The following is a 20395-nucleotide window of genomic DNA, read 5'->3' as shown; positions in this document are numbered from 1 at the left end:
CTTACCTGAGGTGTGCGGGCGCTTGGAGCAGCTATATAGAGACCTATGGGGAGTGCATTATGCTATATTGAGGACTATCAGGTGCATTATACTATATGGATGCTATTTAGGAGGTCATCATACAGTGTGAGGATTACAGTGAGGGGGCCATCATACAGTGTGGGAGATAATGTGGGGCCTTTGAACAGTGTGGGGACCATCATACACTTTGGGGGCTACTGAGCTGTCAGTATACTGTGTGGGGTACATTACAGTGAGGAGGCATCATGTTATGTATAAGAGAGCATCATGCTGTGTATAAGGGAGAGACTTAGGACATTATTAAATGTTAAGTAGGCACTTATTGTTATAGGGGAATTCAGGTTATTCTATCAAAGGGGTACACAGGGCAGTATTACTTTCAACGGGGCAAATTGTGTTACACTGTTTTCTATGGTACTTGCATAGAGCATTAATATATTCTGGAGGTTTGTTTTACCATTTAGAGGGCACAGAGAACCACACAGCAGGTGCAGTAATAGGGACACATACGGCAGCAGCGGCTCAATATTGGGGTATCAGGTACAGTAATAGGGACATATACGGCAGCAGCGGCTCAGTATTGGGGTATCAGGTGCAGTAATAGGGACACATACGGCAGCAGGGCTCAGTATTGGGGTATCAGGTACAGTAATAGGGACATATACGGCAGCAGCGGCTCAGTATTGGGGTATCAGGGGCAGTAATAGGGACATATACGGCAGCAGCGGCTCAGTATTGGGGTATCAGGGGCAGTAATAGGGTCAAATACGGCAGCAGCGGCTCAGTATTGGGGTATCAGGGGCAGTAATAGGGACACATACGGCAGCAGCAGCTCAGTATTGGGGTATCAGGGGCAGTAATAGGGACACATACGGCAGCAGCGGCTCAGTATTGGGGTATCAGGGGCAGTAATAGGGACACATACGGCAGCAGCGGCTCAGTATTGGGGTATCAGGGGCAGTAATAGGGACACATACGGCAGCAGCGGCTCAGTATTGGGGTATCAGGGGCAGTAATAGGGACACATACGGCAGCAGAGGCTCAGTATTGGGATATCAGGTGCAGTAATAGGGTAAAATACGGCAGCAGCGGCTCAGTATTGGGGTATCAGGGGCAGTAATAGGGTCAAATACGGCAGCAGCAGCTCAGTATTGAGGTATCAGGGGCAGTAATAGGGACACATACGCAGGAGCGGCTCAGTATTGGGGTATCAGGGGCAGTAACAGGGTCAAATACGGCAGCAGCGGCTCAGTATCGGGGTATCAGGGGCAGTAATAGGGACACATACGGCAGCAGCGGCTCAGTATTGGGGTATCAGGAGCAGTAATAGGGACACATACGACAGCAGCGGCTCAGTATTGGGGTATCAGGGGCAGTAATAGGGACACATATGGCAGCAGCAGCTCAGTATTGGGGTATCAGGGGCAGTAATAGGGACACAAACGGCAGCAGCGGCTCAGTATTGGGGTATCAGGGGCAGTAATAGGGTCACATACGGCAGCAGCGGCTCAGTATTGGGGTATCAGGAGCAGTAATAGGGACACATACGGCAGCAGCGGCTCATTATTGGGGTATCAGGGGCAGTAATAGGGACACATACGGCAGCAGCGGCTCAGTATTGGGGTATCAGGAGCAGTAATAGGTGCCATACGGCAGCAGCGGCTCAGTATTGGGGTATCAGGTGCAGTAATAGGGACACATACAGCAGCAGCGGCTCAGTATTGGGGTATCAGGGGCAGTAATAGGGACACATACAGCAGCAGCGACTCAGTATTGGGGTATCAGGGGCAGTAATAGGGACACATACAGCAGCAGCGGCTCAGTATTGGGGTATCAGGTGCAGTAATAGGGACACATAAAGCAGCAGCGGCTCAGTATTGGGGTGTCAGGGGCAGTAATAGGGTCACATACGGCAGCAGCGGCTCAGTATTGGGGTGTCAGGTGCAGTAATAGGGACACATACGGCAGCAGCGGCTCAGTATTGGGGTATCAGGGGCAGTAATAGGGACACATACGGCAGCAGCGGCTCAGTATTGGGGTATCAGGGGCAGTAATAGGGACACATACGGCAGCAGCGGCTCAGTATTGGGGTATCAGGTGCAGTAATAGAGACACATACAGCAGCAGCGGCTCAGTATTGGGGTATCAGGTGCAGTAATAGGGACACATACAGCAGCAGCGGCTCAGTATTGGGGTGTCAGGTGCAGTAATAGGGACACATACAGCAGCAGCGGCTCAGTATTGGGGTGTCAGGTGCAGTAATAGGGACACATACGGCAGCAGAGGCTCAGTATTGGGATATCAGGTGCAGTAATAGGGTAAAATACGGCAGCAGCGGCTCAGTATTGGGGTATCAGGGGCAGTAATAGGGTCAAATACGGCAGCAGCAGCTCAGTATTGAGGTATCAGGGGCAGTAATAGGGACACATACGCAGGAGCGGCTCAGTATTGGGGTATCAGGGGCAGTAACAGGGTCAAATACGGCAGCAGCGGCTCAGTATCGGGGTATCAGGGGCAGTAATAGGGACACATACGGCAGCAGCGGCTCAGTATTGGGGTATCAGGAGCAGTAATAGGGACACATACGGCAGCAGCGGCTCAGTATTGGGGTATCAGGGGCAGTAATAGGGACACATATGGCAGCAGCAGCTCAGTATTGGGGTATCAGGGGCAGTAATAGGGACACAAACGGCAGCAGCGGCTCAGTATTGGGGTATCAGGGGCAGTAATAGGGTCACATACGGCAGCAGCGGCTCAGTATTGGGGTATCAGGAGCAGTAATAGGGACACATACGGCAGCAGCGGCTCATTATTGGGGTATCAGGGGCAGTAATAGGGACACATACGGCAGCAGCGGCTCAGTATTGGGGTATCAGGAGCAGTAATAGGTGCCATACGGCAGCAGCGGCTCAGTATTGGGGTATCAGGTGCAGTAATAGGGACACATACAGCAGCAGCGGCTCAGTATTGGGGTATCAGGGGCAGTAATAGGGACACATACAGCAGCAGCGGCTCAGTATTGGGGTATCAGGGGCAGTAATAGGGTCACATACGGCAGCAGCAGCTCAGTATTGGGGTATCACGGGCAGTAATAGGGTCACATACGGCAGCAGCGGCTCAGTATTGGGGAATCAGGGGCAGTAATAGGGTCACATACGGCAGCAGCGGCTCAGTATTGGGGTATCAGGTGCAGTAATAGGGACACATACAGCAGCAGCGGCTCAGTATTGGGGTATCAGGTGCAGTAATAGGGACACATACAGCAGCAGCGGCTCAGTATTGGGGTGTCAGGGGCAGTAATAGGGTCACATACGGCAGCAGCGGCTCAGTATTGGGGTATCAGGTGCAGTAATAGGGACACATACAGCAGCAGCGGCTCAGTATTGGGGTATCAGGTGCAGTAATAGGGACACATACGGCAGCAGCGGCTCAGTATTGGGGTATCAGGGGCAGTAATAGGGTCACATACGGCAGCAGCGGCTCAGTATTGGGGTATCAGGTGCAGTAATAGGGACACATACAGCAGCAGCGGCTCAGTATTGGGGTATCAGGTGCAGTAATAGGGACACATACAGCAGCAGCGGCTCAGTATTGGGGTATCAGGTGCAGTAATAGGGACACATACAGCAGCAGCGGCTCAGTATTGGGGTATCAGGTGCAGTAATAGGGACACATACAGCAGCAGCGGCTCAGTATTGGGGTGTCAGGGGCAGTAATAGGGTCACATACGGCAGCAGCGGCTCAGTATTGGGGTATCAGGTGCAGTAATAGGGACACATACAGCAGCAGCGGCTCAGTATTGGGGTATCAGGTGCAGTAATAGGGACACATACGGCAGCAGCGGCTCAGTATTGGGGTATCAGGGGCAGTAATAGGGACACATACGGCAGCAGCGGCTCAGTATTGGGGTATCAGGTGCAGTAATAGAGACACATACAGCAGCAGCGGCTCAGTATTGGGGTATCAGGTGCAGTAATAGGGACACATACAGCAGCAGCGGCTCAGTATTGGGGTGTCAGGTGCAGTAATAGGGACACATACGGCAGCAGCGGCTCAGTATTGGGGTATCAGCAGGATGAGGAGTTTGTGCAGGTTGGGAATAGTCCCATTGGGGACTGCGCTGAAAATGTGAAATGTGTCTTTCTTGTAATCTCTACAGAGGAGTCGTGGCTGGAAGAAGTTGTCATGTCGGACTGGGCCAGATGGAAAGACGGGAAAAGTGAACGATTCCATCAGAAAGAACGTCAGCCGTAAGTCACCATCTATAACTGTACTGTAATCTCCTATCTATATGTTCTGTAGGACTGGTATCTACCACGGACCATATGGCGGTAATATCAGTGTTGTTCTTTGTATAGAGATTATTTTCAGCAACAGTGCGGTCATCTGCTGAGGTTTTCCTACATCCACTATTGGGGTGCGTCACCATAGTTGTAATCAGGGGCCCATTCAGATGTTTCGCCACCCCCCCACCACCCCTGAATCAAAACCCTAGCTACGCCTCTGTACTGGTCCATAGCGATGCTAAGGCCGGTGTCCCATTTGCAGCCCGGCACAACTGCCGGCACTCGGGACCTAGAGTGTGGTGCTGCATGTATTTCTATGCAGCCGCACACTCTGGTCCCAACCGCCGGCGGCAGTGCCGGGTATTGAGGCGAGAGACTTGCGCAAGCTTCTCGCATTGCAGTTGCTAGTGTGACACCGGCCTTAGGAGCACTGGAGAATTTTTGTAGTATTTTTTTGTTCATGTCTGAGAAGATGGACACTGTCAGGATGGAGGCCAGATCATGTCCAAAGTGACTCCATTAGCCGCATAATAGTGATTGGCTCCATCGCGTTCTATATGGATTTCGATTAAAATCCTGTTTTTGTGGATTCCGTCGGAAACCCCAAAACGTGGCTCAATGGAGAGTACTGCATGTGTGTGTGAACCAACCCTAACCTGTCATTAATTAAAAATGATGGCCACTTATCCTCATATTGTCAGTGCAGACATGACTTAATTAGTCTATGAATGGTGGCAATCATTTTTTAAAAAGTCAGTTTTATTCCATGTACTTTGTTCAAAATGATAAAATACAAGAGAGCTGTCTGAGCCAATTAGAAATGCTTTTATTACCAATCGCAAGCAGTCTAAAGTCTACATAACTAGATCTAAAGACCTTTTCTTCTTGGGTTCTATAGTTCAAAATGTTACCATGAAATTTGCTACACATGGAACAATAAAGAACATACCAGGGCATGGTGGAAAGAGGAGAAGTGATGAGAAAACACTAAAAAAGTTGGCTTGAAATCTGGCAAAGTAACCATGTACAACATCAAAATAGCCTGAGGATGAGACATCTGGAGTGATGTTTCCTACCCGTACACTGAAGAAAACATGGTCTGTAATGGCCAAAGAAGATCCCGTAGCCTAAAGAATGACATAAAAAGGCGCAATTTAACTTTGGCGAAAGTTAAGTAGACTAACCACAATCCTTTTTGGATTACGTTCTATGGATAGAAGAAACTGCCCCAGATCTCTTTGGCAATGCAAACCAGTGAAATGAAGCCTATGAAGAAAAGTGCACCCTACCATCAGTGAAGCATGGTGAAGGAATACAATGTGTAGCGGCTGCTTTGCTGTCTTTGGGGCTGGGGTTTTGAGTGTTATTAGAACAATGGATTCTGAGGATTATTAGAGTAATTTGCAGCAATATATGCTCCCAAGCTAAGAAGACTAGGTTTGAGTTGGACAAAATGGGCTCTACAGCAGGATAATGACCCAAAGCACATATCCACAAGTACACATGAGGGACTAAGACAGTAAAATGGTTATTTTAAACCGGACAGCAATGAACCCTGATCACAATCCCACCAAAATTCTTTGACGAGAGATGAAATCTGCTATTGGGAAATGTAACCTGGAAACATTCAAGAGATTTCGAGAATTGAAATGGAAGAAACTCCCAGAAGAAAAATGATAAAAAGCTAATAGATGGCTACAAAAAATGTAGGGGTTGAGTCATCAAAGCTTTTACACCTGACATAAAAGCTTTGAAAAAAAATAAAATTTTTTCAACTTTTGGATGTTTTTTTTTGCAACTTTGACCCAGTGCTGCCAAAATAGACAAAGCGTCAGCGAGGCTAGGCCCACCTGTCAAATTCATCAAAATATGGGACTTTGTACTCCAGACACTAAGTGGAGTAGCATTTCTGGCGCAGTGCATGTAGGCACATGCCATTTGGTGGTGTGTGCTTCTTAAAGGGGTATTCCCATCGCCAAGACCCTATCCCAATATGTAGTAGGTGTAATAATGATAATAATTTTAGCCAATACCTTCAAATAGAAATATAGTATAATTCTTCTGATACGCTATGTTGCTCACCCCATGTGCAGTACCTTAGGTATTCACGGTTATGACTGTCTGTAACTATAAGACATTCTATACCTAAGCAACTGCAATTCCCTGCATATGGGGTAACTGACATAGAGAATCAGAAGAACTATACGACATTTCTAATTGGAGGAATTTGCTAATATTATAAATATTACGCCGACTACATATAGACTCCTTTAATGAGTTTGGCGCCTTCTATTTCAGCAAGACTCGTGTAGCATGATTGTATACTACTCCAGAGTATGTCCTTGCTGGCAGAGATTGTGTGTGCAGCCGAGTGTTAGGGAAAGGAGGCTTTAATCCGGTCCTTGTCTTTTACTAGTTTCCATCTTTGTTTTCTGTAATGATTTATTTTAATTAGATCCAGGACTCACAACATATTCTATCTTGGTAAAAATATCCCAGCCCATTTCCCTACAGCTGTGCTGGCCGGATGACAGAGGGAGAAGTGGACGGGATAGAAGCTCTCAAGAACGTTAATGGATTTAGCACAGTCCAGTAGGAAAGCATATTTCAGAGAAAGACAAATGCAGGAACAAGAGGTCGTGCTCTCTCGCTGCATACTGCCAGACTCAGGCCAGGAGAATAGCAGCCACACAATATCAATCTACCTGGGCTAGAAAAGAGAAATATCACAAATTTACAGAATACAAGTCAAGCAGAACGTCAACCAAAACAAGTGAAAGACGCGAGAAACAGAAAAGTCACAAAAGTTTCCATACTTGAGCATAGTTTACAGTTTGTCTGATTTCTTCGAGAACTGTCTGGACGCTGTTTTACGACATTATGTTGGGGGTTGAGACCCTGACTCCAGAGATTTGTAACTAACTGGGATGTATTTTGCTGGTTCAATACAATCAGCGATTTATGAGCAGGAGATTATCACTATAGGACTAGATGCCTTGTGCCTCCTGGTCCAACCACTCACCCCATCACGGATTAGCAGCTTTCTGTCAATATACAGTGTACACAGAAAGCTGCCAATCAGTGATGTGGGCAGGGCTATATAGAGATGTGGGCGGGGTTATAGAGGGCACAGCATTCAAAGCTCTGCAGCAGAAAAAACTCTGATTCTATCACAACTGCTGCCTTGATCCTAGTTATTTCTGATCCCGGCCGCTGCAGCAGAGTGGTAGCTGTAGCACACAGCAGTGCCCACACTGTACATTTACCGAGTTTGGTGAGAGACACTCGATGGACCTAACTGGAGACCCGATGCCTTTCATTTTGACCAGAAAAATAGCACAGCATGGTGTTGGTCCTGGCAAATTTGACAAAATTTGCAAGGAAGGCTTCTACCAAATGTGAGCCCTTCAGATTAATAATGAAGCTTAAAAAATAGGATTACTAATGAGTTTTTTTAATTGAGAGAAAATACAGAAAATTACAGAGAAGAAGAAATAGAAAGTGCCCTGTACCTGAGTAACTCCGTCTGTATTTCAGGGAGGACTTTCCTTTGGGATACTCGTTCCGCTGCCTGCTCCGCATCAGAGGAGAACAACCAACTTCTGTCATTGGAACAAGGGGCATCGACCAAGACCTGTGGCACAAACACGCACCATCACCAGTCCAGGAGAAACCAGAAAAACACCAACAACATACTGAAGCACAAAGTATTAGAGTGTTTCTACTTGTAGGAACATCACTTTATTTTTGGGTCCAAAATGTTGTGATTAATTTTAGAATCTGAATAATCTGTATAGCCACAGCGTTAAGGAGAATTTCCCCCTTTTTTGGAGAAAATTGTAACACATCCACATATGGGGATGTCCAGATATCAGAATGGGGTCTCTTGATCCTTGTTCAACCCCAAAGAGACTTCTAAAGGAATGGTGACCAAGTACGGCTTGTCCGATCAGTGGGGGTGTGACATCCGGCACCCCTGCCGGTCAGTTGTACCCGGTGTTGGCGGCAGCCGAAACTGCTCAGTTACAGCACAGCTCTGTCGACTGTATAGTGGCCGCGGCCGGGTACTGCACATCTGCCCCCAATGTCCGACTAAGGATAAACCGTCAATGTTAAAGTCACGGACAATTCCTTAAAGTCACATCTGTCGTAGTTACCGGAAACTGCAAACAATCTTTTCATCCCTTTTTCCAACTCCCATAGTCTAAAATGGAGAAAGCCGGAGAGTCACGCACATGCTTAGCTATGTCTCCATTTATTCTGAAGCTGAACGTGGTTTGCAAAAAGGATAAAAAATAGGTTTCTGACATTTTCTTAAAAAAGATCAACGACCAATATAGCTGCCCTTTTTTCCAATATCAGTCATAAGCTCCATCCATGGAGTCGGTCAGTTTATTAATCTGGTGACCAACTTTTTGGGCAGCACCAACCTCAGCCTCCCGAGACTGATCTGAGAGATCACACCCCACCCAGTATCTCAGCAATTGCATAAGTGCTGCTCGCCTCTGTAAGACTTGGAATATTTTTTCACTTTTCAGAGTCCGTTAAATCTCGTTTTCACCCATTTTGGTCCAAGCTGCCTAATTATTCTGCGCGCCTTGATAAAGGGCATTATGTCCTTAGGCCTCACCCTCCGTCATTACACAAATGCACATCACCTGATCAGATTCATCCAATAAGCATTCATACTACAGTTTGGAGATGAAAAATCTGCATAAAAAATGATAATATGGACAAAAGTCTCACTGCCTAATAATTCTGTACAGTGAAAGTCTACGTTAGTCAAAACCAGATAAAAAAAACATCTCACTGAGGGATCAGATTACAGCTGCCTATTGAAGTCTATAGAGAGAGGAAAGGGGAGGAGTAGAGAGGTACAGACTCAAAACAGATGGCACTGATGTCTTGTAGTGTTTATTTTAGCACAGCTACACTGCTCAGTACGATGTCCTCCATGTGCTACCTTGAGACGTTAGAGCAGGAATTTCTCATGTCTCTGTGTACTGTATATAGCAGATATCACAGCAGTCACTCTTCACCCACTAGCTCAGAGTCAACTGAAATTTAAGGTAAGAAGAAGGAAAACCTTGTGAAAAAATGATACAGAAACCGACTCCAGGAATGGCCAGTAATGGTGTTATTCCTCACGCACACATGACAGCTTATTCTGAAGAGTTACCTGAAACGACAGCCATCCTACAACAATACCGACCTTGTCATATGACTTGGCATGTAGCTTTCCTATAAGCCTCCCGTCCAGTTCAGAAGTGGAGATGCCATTCATATAGAGCGATGGCACAAAGGATTCCAATGTCAGTTTCATCCATCGGGATCTGTGGATATCCGGTTCGTTACAATGAAGATGCCCTGGGCAAAAAAAATAAAGAATAACATGTGCACAATAAATACAGACAGTTGAGAAATGTAACAGAGAAATCATTGTGGTGCGATTTTATGGTTATTTTTTTTTCCTTAATGACACAATCAAGAAGCAGTCAAGTAACATTTTATTCCATATCTGCACCCCCACGTGGTACTGCGGCTCAGCCCTATTCAAGGGGGAGTGAGACTGTGCTGCGTCCACGGAAGATCAGGCACAGCCACTATTCAAACAAGCATCAAAGTGTTTATCCTCTTAATATATTGCAGCCATCATATTATACAGCACTGTGTACTTACAATTGCACATTTTGATTTTCTACCCAGTTAATTCTTCTCTTATCTCTGCTCTATGTAGAAACAGGAAGTCTCTTTATTGCCCTCTTCGAGTCCTGACCCAGCTGCTCTGCTCCTCCTCTCCACCAGGGACTTTCACAGGGACTCATACAGGGAAAATTGACCTCCTGTTTCTACACAGAGTTTAGAAGGATTCAGCTGGTCAGTTTTTAATCAGGTGATTTGATATACCTAAAGGGAAAGAGAATTAACTAGGTAGAAAGGCAAAATGAGCAATTGTTAGTACACAGTGCTATATAATATGATGACTGTAATATATGAGGATAAAAATTTTGATGGGAGGAGGCTTCTTTTAAAGGGTAACCATTGATTTTATTTGTATTTAATCAATCAATAGTACATATGATAAATATTACATTCTCAAAATTCTCAATTCATATGTAAAATGTTTCTTTAGTGACTACAGGTTTTCACATTACTGAGATAAAGACAGTTAGTGCTTCTTACAGTCTATGAAGAAGAGAGGGAGGAGGAGCTAGAGGCAGATAAGAATGTGCAGCAGAATGCCTAACCGTTCTCCATAGAACTTCATGAACACCAGCTGTCATCTCTGATGAAGAACTGTAGTTGTCATGTCAGCTGCCTCTAGCTCCTCCCTCTCCCATTACCATAGAATTTCAAAAGCACCAACTGTCATCTCCTATTTTACGAATAAGAAAATCTGTCTTCACCGAACACAGACGTTACCCAACAATGAGTGATGGATCAATCCAGGAGGTGAAAGAAGCAGATTTCTGTGACAAGATATATTACAAATTGCTTATTTTCATGTGAATTATTGATTATGGGAAAATAATAAACCAATGGTTACTTTTTAAAGGAGCAGAGTCTGGTAAATAATGAACGGGGCGTAATGCTGCATGGAGAGACATTGCTTCTTCAAACCTCTCGTTCAGTGAGAAGAATCAAGAATGTGACCCCCTAAACAGGCCTGAAACAAGCATCCTAGAAACAGTCATTCCTGATATAAGACCGGTGTAAAATGTAGTTTTCTTGAGAGTTCCAGAAATCAGCTGTAACCTGTGGTGGAACCTGGAAAGAAATATTAAATTACCCTGCAGTGCCTCCGCAGGGAAAACAAGGTATTGCAGGAAATGGGTGTGCTAGGTCCTCCAGAGTACTATTTAGCCTCTCTCCTCTCAAACAATAGACAGTCACTAAAGTAAAGGCCCCACAATGTTGGTTGTGTCTTTCACAATTGACGTCTACAAGAATAACAAAAATAACTGAGCTCGCTTGTTTAGAGATTCAGACTCCCATAAAAGTTAGAAGAATCAGGTGAGAAAGTGATTCTAGCTCATGAGCATACAATGTTAATATGCATTATATGGGTACAGGGGGTTTATGGAACGACCACAGGAGCTGAGCCCGCCCATACATGGGAGGTGCCTGCTGTGTTATACAGGTGGCACCTAGGTCTAACAGCAATGGTCACAACAGGCTCTGATTGCTGCTGTTTAACACCTTAATTGCTCACTTGGCGTGTCTGTTACTTCATCATGGCCCCCCACCCAGCCCCAGTGATGTGATTACGGAGTGTTGATGAGTTGCCATTAGAGCAAGGGGTCTCGGACATCGATGTTCTCCCGCAAATCTCAGCCACAGAATGGGCTTCATAGGAATCAGTTATTTTTGTAAAAACAAGTTTGTTATTTCCATATACATAAGGCTATGTTCACATGGTGCGTTTTGTGCCGGGTTTTTTTTTTTGTTGTTTTTTTTTTAAGTTTACTGCAGGCAAAACCTGCTCCACGCTGCTACAAAAAAAAGCAGGTTTTGCTGCGTTTCTGCTACTTTTTTTTTTGCTACGTTTTTGTTGTCTCTTGTTTATGCTTATCAAGTTTAGCGCTCCCAAAAATCATGATGCAACTTTCTTACGGTTTTTGCACCAAAAACACAACAAAAACTGATCCCTGCGGTTTTTGCTGTGTTTTTGCACTTACCTATTGTTTTCCTATGACAAAAAAAAACCCGTTGCAAATACGTAGAAAAAAAAATGCTGAAAGAAGCGACTTGCTGCAGTTTTCAAAAATGCAGCAGTTTTCCAACTCAGTCAGGAAAATAAAACCAATTGTGTGTGCAGGAGATTTCTGAAATCTCATCGACCTTGCTGGTACTGTAAAACAAAACGCAGCTTAAAATTAGCATGAATAAAAAGCGGCAAAATGCAACGTGTGAACATAGCCCGAAAGTCCAATCTATGAAATTCTAAAAAAAAAAATTTATTGGAGGCAAATGTTAAAACGTGATAATGGAAAAAAAAAATTAATAAATAAAAAATAATTGATGTTTTTTGATCACCGCACCACCAAAAAGTGCAGCACAAAGCGATCAAAACTTCTTACGTAGCCCGAAATAGTAGCACTAAAAACAACAACTCAACAAGCAAAATAAAAAGCCCCGGAACAGCTCCGTTAACAGAAAACGTAAAAAAAGGAATGGATCTCACAAAACGGCGACATAAACCAAGTTTTTCGAAATTTTTAGAAATAGGGAAGTAAAAAAATGAAAACGGAGAAAAAAATGCTTTGGTCATGAAAGGGTTATGAAGACTTCAGATATCAGTAATTAATATTAACAATTAGCTGATGAGAAGGGTCTAATACAATTCTGATGACATTGAAGTTTTTTTTTTTTTTTTGAGAAATGCAAGAACCTTGGAGCCAGCGGGAGACCTATCAATACACCTCGAAAGAAAAATAAAAGACAACCGAAAACAATTAGCTGAAGGTAAAATGCTTAGGAACTTACTGGTATATAATTACAGAGCAGAAATATGGAAAGTGCTGATGCGGTTGCTGAGAGTGGTCATGTCTCTTTCAGCTCATTTCCCCGTAACGTCCTACTAAGCAGTTCCTGCCTGACACTGTGTAACATTAATCTCTGCTGGAGAGATGCACTTCAGATGCAGTTATCAGCAGGCTGCGCCGCGGCGGAGCACGGATTCTGACAAGTGAGTTGATCTTGGCAGCTAGATAAGGACTATTGTCTCCCCTGCGCCCGACTGACTCCACTAGATCGCTCTCTCTTTCGAAAATGTCATCTCTCAGATTGCAATATGTCCATCTAACCGCAGCGATAAGGCTACGTTCACATTAGCGTTGCGCGCCGCTGCGTCGGCGACGCAACGCACGACGCACGCAAAAACGCGTGCAAACGCACGCAAAAACGCTGCGTTTTGCGACGCGTGCGTCGTTTTTTGACGAAAATCGGACGCAAGAAAAATGCAACTTGTTGCATTTTCTTGCGTCCGACGCTAGCGTCAAAAACGACGCACATGTCGGAAAACGCAACGCGAAAAACGCATGCGTCCCCCATGTTAAACATAGGGGCGCATGACGCGTGCGTCGCCGCTGCGTTTCCCGACGCTGCGTCGGGAAACGCTAATGTGAACGTAGCCTAAAAGAAGGGTCACCGTCACAACCGTGAAAGACAAAATTAGGGGAACGGCTGAAAAATTGCAGGGTTCAAGCATTAAATGCAGATAATGAGCCCCTTCAGTAATACACAAATGATCACGATTGCAAGAAGACTCAGAACATAAGAGCCGATTTATAACAAGGTTCCATTCTGAATACGTCGACCTGTCCGCTCTACCAATCAGGTGTCCATAAAAAGCACTAATCCGTCTCGCAACAAGACTAATTGCGGAGAAATCCGGCCAAATTCCGAGCTTTTGTCAAAATTGTTCCCACCCTACAACCACAATTCCAAAAAAAGCTATGTAAAGAAAACAAGGATGCAATAATAATAATATTCTTTATTTATATAGCGCCAACATATTCCGCAGCGCTTTACAGTTTATCAGTTTCAAACACAACAGTCATAGGTAACAATGTTAACAATAGGTAACAATGGTAACAATGTTACAATAAAGCTAAATAAGACAAAATAAGACGAAATAAGACGGCCCTGCTCGTGAGAGCTTACAGTCTACAATGAGGTGGGGAGATGCAAAGTACAGGTGTGTATTTACAATGATGTATTTACAATCATGGTCCAGCCATCCACAGGGGGTGGGAGGTACCGTAGATGGAGATAGTGAATGGGCTACAAACACACAAACAAAATGAGTTTGATTAGGGAACAAATGAGTTTTGAGCGAGCGCCTAAAACTATGCAAGTTGTGGATGGTCCTAATTTCTTGGGGTAGAGCATTCCAGAGGATTGGCGCAGCACGGGAGAAGTCTTGGAGTCGGGAGTGGGAGGTACGGATTAGTGCAGAGGTTAGTCGAAAGTCATTTGCAGAGCGCAGTGGTCTGTTAGGCTGATAGACAGAAATGAGGGAGGAGATGTAGGGGGGTGCTGCACTGTGGAGAGCCTTGTGGGTGAGAACAAGTACTTTGAATTGTATCCTGTAATGAATGGGTAGCCAGTGTAACGACTGGCGAAGAGCGGACACGTCCGAGTAACGATTAGCCAGATGGACAACCCTGGCTGCCGCATTAAGGATAGACTGGAGAGGGGAAAGTCGCGTGAGGGGGAGGCCAATTAATAGAGCGTTACAGTAGTCCAGACGCGAGTGGATTAGGGCGACAGTGAGAGTTTTTGTTGTCTCCATGGTGAGAAAAGGGCGGATTCTAGAGATGTTCTTTAGGTGTAAGCGGCACGAGGGGGCAAGAGATTATATATGGGAGGTGAAGGAGAGATCGGAGTCAAACATAACACCTAGACAGCGCGCCTGCTGCCGGGGTATTATTATGGTGCCACCCACGGAGAGGAAAATGTCAGATTTAGGGAGGTTAGTAGAAGGCGGGAGCAGAAGAAGTTCAGTTTTGGAGAGGTTGCAATGATATGAAATCTCTTACAAACAGATTTTATTCACAACATAGAACATGGATCAGAAGGAGAACGTTCGAGAACTCAAACGAAATAGAAAAATGGCCACTTTCAAAAGAAGGATGGAGGCAACACATGTCAAAAAAAGTGGGGACAGTGACACGTCCACCATTGTGTACCATCCTCTTTTATTATACCATCAGTGTGTAAAATTGAGGAGACAAAGGAGAGGATTCCTCAAGACTGGCGATTCTCTCGTTGGTCTTGATGTGGGGGCATATTGGAGGGGACGTTCCTGATTCATTAAGAGCAACTAATGAATTACCAGCTCCTAATGAATCAGGTGAAGCACATAGCGGCGTGCACTGCTATGTCTGCTGGAGTAAGATTTGTGCAACCGCCGCCACCGGTCAGGACCTTGACGAACGGGGTCACCAAGCAGAGTCACGCCCCAGTCTGGCCCATTTTGTTGGAGGTGGGGTGAGAAACCCCAGAAGATGTATATTATTTTGGATAATCTCCCTTTTCGCAAAAAAAAAAATTGTGACTTTTCAAAGCTGGCAAAAAGGTTTTGATGAGTTGCCTCCTAATTGCTTGACAAATCATTATATTCCTGGCTTTCTTCACATTTTATACAGGGTCCCAAGTACTTGAGAATGGGGCTGTACAAAAATATTTTGTTAAATTAATATTTTTCTCGACCGGTATGAAAAAAAAGTGATATACAGTTAGGGCCAGAAATATTTGGACAGTGACACAATTTTCGCGAGTTGGGCTCTGCATGCCACCACATTGGATTTGAAATGAAACCTCTACAACAGAATTCAAGTGCAGATTGTAACGTTTAATTTGAAGGGTTGAACAAAAATATCTGATAGAAAATGTAGGAATTGTACACAATTCTTTACAAACACTCCACATTTTAGGAGGTCAAAAGTAATTGGACAAATAAACATAACCCAAACAAAATATTTTTATTTTCAATATTTTGTTGCAAATCCTTTGGAGGCAATCACTGCCTTAAGTCTGGAACCCATGGACATCACCAAACGCTGGGTTTCCTCCTTCTTAATGCTTTGCCAGGCCTTTACAGCCGCAGCCTTCAGGTCTTGCTTGTTTGTGGGTCTTTCCGTCTTAAGTCTGGATTTGAGCAAGTGAAATGCATGCTCAATTGGGTTTAGATCTGGAGATTGACTTGGCCATTGCAGAATGTTCCACTTTTTGGCACTCATGAACTCCTGGGTAGCTTTGGATGTATGCTTGGGGTCATTGTCCATCTGTACTATGAAGCGCCGTCCAATCAACTTTGCAGCATTTGGCTGAATCTGGGCTGAAAGTATATCCCGGTACACTTCAGAATTCATCCGGCTACTCTTGTCTGCTCTTATGTCATCAATAAACACAAGTGACCCAGTGCCATTGAAAGCCATGCATGCCCATGCCATCACGTTGCCTCCACCATGTTTTACAGAGGATGTGGTGTGCCTTGGATCATGTGCCGTTCCCTTTCTTCTCCAAACTTTTTTCTTCCCATCATTCTGGTACAGGTTGATCTTTGTCTCATCTGTCCATAGAATACTTTTCCAGAACTGAGCTGGCTTCTTGAGGTGTTTTTCTGCAAATTTAACTCTGGCCTGTCTATTTTTGGTATTGATGAATGGTTTGCATCTAGATGTGAACCCTTTGTATTTACTGTCATGGAGTCTTCTCTTTACTGTTGACTTAGAGACAGATACACCTACTTCACTGAGAGTGTTCTGGACTTCAGTTGATGTTGTGAACGGGTTCTTCTTCACCAAATTAAGTATGCGGCGATCATCCACCACTGTTGTCATCCGTGGACGCCCAGGCCTTTTTGAGTTCCCAAGCTCACCAGTCAATTCCTTTTTTCTCAGAATGTACCCAACTGTTGATTTTGCTACTCCAAGCATGTCTGCTAGCTCTCTGATGGATTTTTTTTTTTTTTTCAGCCTCAGGATGTTCTGCTTCACCTCAATTGAGAGTTCCTTTGACCGCATGTTGTCTGCTCACAGCAACAGCTTCCAAATGCAAAACCACACACCTGGAATCCACCCCTGACCTTTTAACTACTTCATTGATTACAGGTTAACGAGGGAGACGCCTTCAGAGTTAATTGCAGCTCTTAGAGTCCATTGTCTAATTACTTTTGGACCCTTGAAAAAGAGGACGCTATGCATTACAGAGCTATGATTCCTAAACCCTTTCTCCGATTTGGATGTGGAAACTATCATATTGCAGCTGGGAGTGTGCACTTTCAGCCCATATTATATATATAATTGTATTTCTGAACATGTTTTTGTAAACAGCTAAAATAACAAAACTTGTGTCACTGTCCAAATATTTCTGTCCCTAACTGTAACTGTGCCCATGTGGTTATCATAAAAGGGGATGAAAAGCATACTCAATGGCCGCTCTATAACTTTCTACTGCCGTAGAAATGCATATCTGGCTAAATGTCCTGTTGGCCAAGGGTCCTCAGAAGCTAGACATGCATTTCTCAAGATTTTCAGAGGGTCGTCAGTGATGAGATTTTTCAACATTTTAGAAATTAGAAAAGGAGTCTGCAAGCTACAGAACTAACAGTATGGACTAAGCACATATAATGGCTTGCAAAAGCATTCACCTCCTTGGCTTTTAACCTAGTTTGTTACATTACAACATGTGTTTAAATATTTCTGTAATCCGATTTGTGTATAATCCAGCAGCACTAAATAGTCTAAGATGGTGAAGTGAGAAAATATAGGCCTAAACTAAATTTGTGGGATCAAATAACTAAAAATTGGTTAGAGTCAGTAAGGATGCAGCAGAGAGAAAGGACAGTCTACAAGCTGTGGGGATAAGATTGCTTCGGCAAGAAGGGGACCCAGGCTGAGTGTCATGCAGGCGGTCATCAGCTTGAACAGGACCGTTCTGAGGAGGATCCGAAACTTATGGCAGGGATTCAAAGCCGGATCAAGGAAATGGCAGGAAGCTGGTGGGCCCAAAGGCATGGACGGTTCAGAGATTGCCCAGAAGCGAGGCAGGGATTGCCCAAAAGTGAGGCAGGAATTGCCCACAAGCGAGGCAAGGAATGCCCGGAAGCGAGGCAGGGATTGCCTACAAGCGAGGCAAGGAATGCCTGGAAGCGAGGCAGGGATTGCCCGGAAGCAAGGCAGGGATCGCCCCGAAGCGAGGCAGGGATTGCTCAGAAGCTAGGCAGGGACTGCCTAGAAGCGAGGCAAGGAATGCCCAGAAGCGAGGCAGGGATTGCCCCGAAGCGAGGCAGAGATTGCCCCGAAGCGAGGCAGGGAATGCCCAGAAGCGAGGCAGGGATTGCCCGGAAGCAAGGCAGGGATCGCCCCGAAGCGAGGCAGGGATTGCTCAGAAGCTAGGCAGGGACTGCCTAGAAGCGAGGCAAGGAATGCCCAGAAGCGAGGTAGGGATTGCCCCGAAGCGAGGCAGAGATTGCCCCGAAGCGAGGCAGGGAATGCCCAGAAGCGAGGCAGGGATTGCCAGAAGCGAGGCATGGATTGCCAGAAAGAACAGAGGTTGCCGGGAAGGCACACAACATTACAGTCATCTGAACATTGCAGTCAATCATAGGAATCAGCGGATAGATAACCAAAGTCCAGGATGTCCTTGTCTCCTCAGTCGGCACACTCTACCAGAGGGATCCAAGCTGGATTCATGCAGGTTAGAGCAGAATTTTGGAACCATCCACAATGCATCTAAATATTGTGAAGATGTCGGACAACCGCTATAACCTGGCAAAATCTTTGTATACATGGCACCTCAAGAAAGCAACGATAAAGCAAATAACTGTGGCCTTCATGTGCCCACCTGTATACACACACCGAATCCTCAGTGTTTATTCTTGTATTGCTTCAATATTGTACTGAAAGGTAAGTACTGGACAAAAATGATGATAGAAAGAGATAAGAGACATAATAAGAATGTGATGTCGCTCATAAATCTGGTTATGGATGACAGCACAAAGACTTGCTGAAAAGTGAAGACGACAGAGATGTGACAATGAGCGGATAAATAATCTGTACTGATCTAAAGGAAATAGAAACAAAACATCTTATTTAGAAAGCACCTCTGCATCCCACCACACATCGCCTTGTCATATCTTATCCACAATCCTTAAGCTGGCTTTCATAGTAGTAAAAGCACTATATCAGACATTTAAAGCTACAAAACAAATGAAGCATTCAGCAATGATGCGGGTAAAGCCACTCAATACAAATATACTTTACACATGTATACATTTTTTTCAATTTGTAAAGTTAAAAAAAGTGTACTTTTTTCCCAATGGAGTATCATGGGCATTGATATTGTATGCACTTTGGTAGATCGGCCCAGACGGCTGCACATACAGGTAGACACAGGAACGCTGTTTCTTTAAATCTTACACTGGTTTATTAAAAGTACTGCATAAACCAGTGGAGCATTAGCAAAACAAATATGGCCTTCCTAGCCTATTGGGAAAAAAAACGTAACATACGGCAAAGTCTGTGTTGCTGCGAGAATAAACAAAAGAAGTTCAGCTTTCCTTATCATGAAAACACACCTCTGGAGAATTTTCCTAGGTTCATATCACTGAAGCCAACAACCACAGTGATACATATCTTCTTCCACTATTGTACCAGTGAGTTTGTCATAGCCTATTTATATCGGAACAACATGATATGAACAAGGTCTTACAAAACAGAATATTTTTTTTTTCAGAAAACAGATTTGCTGCTGAAACAGGGCAGCAATCGATGATGTATCAAGTTTACAGGCATTCTTTTTATCTCCATTTACATGAAGCGATCACGCAGATTATGTGAACTGTATTGGACAAATGATCTTTGCGAAAATTGTTCGCCCCCATACAGTTTGCACTCTTGTCTGCGTTACCTCCCTGATTACACAAAGAGATCTGCTTTCGATAATATATTATTTTTATGCCCACATAGAAAATGTGATTTAATTGTTTGTCAGCTGGTTGATAAGTTGGAATCATCGGAAACAAATGTTCCTATGAAGGTTAATTCTTCCAACCATTGGCCAGTGTAAGATCCTTAAAATGAATCAGTCACTAGATTTGTGCTCCCCAAACTATGGGTAGCGTGAATCAGTGCCTGTCTGCATGATAGCAGCTAGCACTCGAGAAAAACAAAATGAGCATCCTGTATACACTAAGAAGTAAATAGTAATAGTACACTTAAATAACACAAGGTACTTAGTTAACATGATTTTGATCAAATGCGTAAAAGCCATCCCACCGCAACAAGGTGACCTTGACTTAGTCAACCTCAACTGGAAGAAGAGCAGAACAGGACAGGGACCCGAATGTTCAGACACCTGCCTATGGGAAGCCATATACCGTAGATGAAATGCCAGGATCAGAAAGGGGGACACGTTATTTATATAAAGCACAAGAAACTATACCAGCTAGTGCTGCGGCTAATTTCTTTGCTTTTGCTGTAGTGCCTTATACATTGTACAAAAAGGAACGTGGATCTCCTTTCTGAGCTAAGCATTGCACCTGTATAGCTTCCCATGGACGGGTGTCTCAGTCGGGC

The 20395-nt window shown here is 44.5% G+C and overlaps 1 protein-coding gene across 1 annotated transcript in view; it reads right to left on the bottom strand.

Annotated features, from left to right (window-relative positions):
- NSUN3 (NOP2/Sun RNA methyltransferase 3) overlaps positions 1–20395 on the bottom strand; it is a 68143-nt gene that overhangs the window by 30053 nt on the left and 17695 nt on the right. The window contains exons 4-5 of the mRNA XM_069760990.1: positions 9520–9674; positions 7820–7941 (exon numbers count right to left, since the gene is read on the bottom strand). Of these exons, the coding sequence (XP_069617091.1) occupies positions 7820–7941; positions 9520–9674 (277 nt within the window). The remainder of the gene's footprint in view (positions 1–7819; positions 7942–9519; positions 9675–20395) is intronic.

This window comes from Ranitomeya imitator, chromosome 3, assembly GCF_032444005.1.
Source record: "Ranitomeya imitator isolate aRanImi1 chromosome 3, aRanImi1.pri, whole genome shotgun sequence".
In the NCBI taxonomy this organism is placed as follows: domain Eukaryota; kingdom Metazoa; phylum Chordata; class Amphibia; order Anura; family Dendrobatidae; genus Ranitomeya; species Ranitomeya imitator.
Note: the sequence above shows the minus strand (reverse complement) of the source record. Positions and strands in the feature narration are given on the sequence as shown.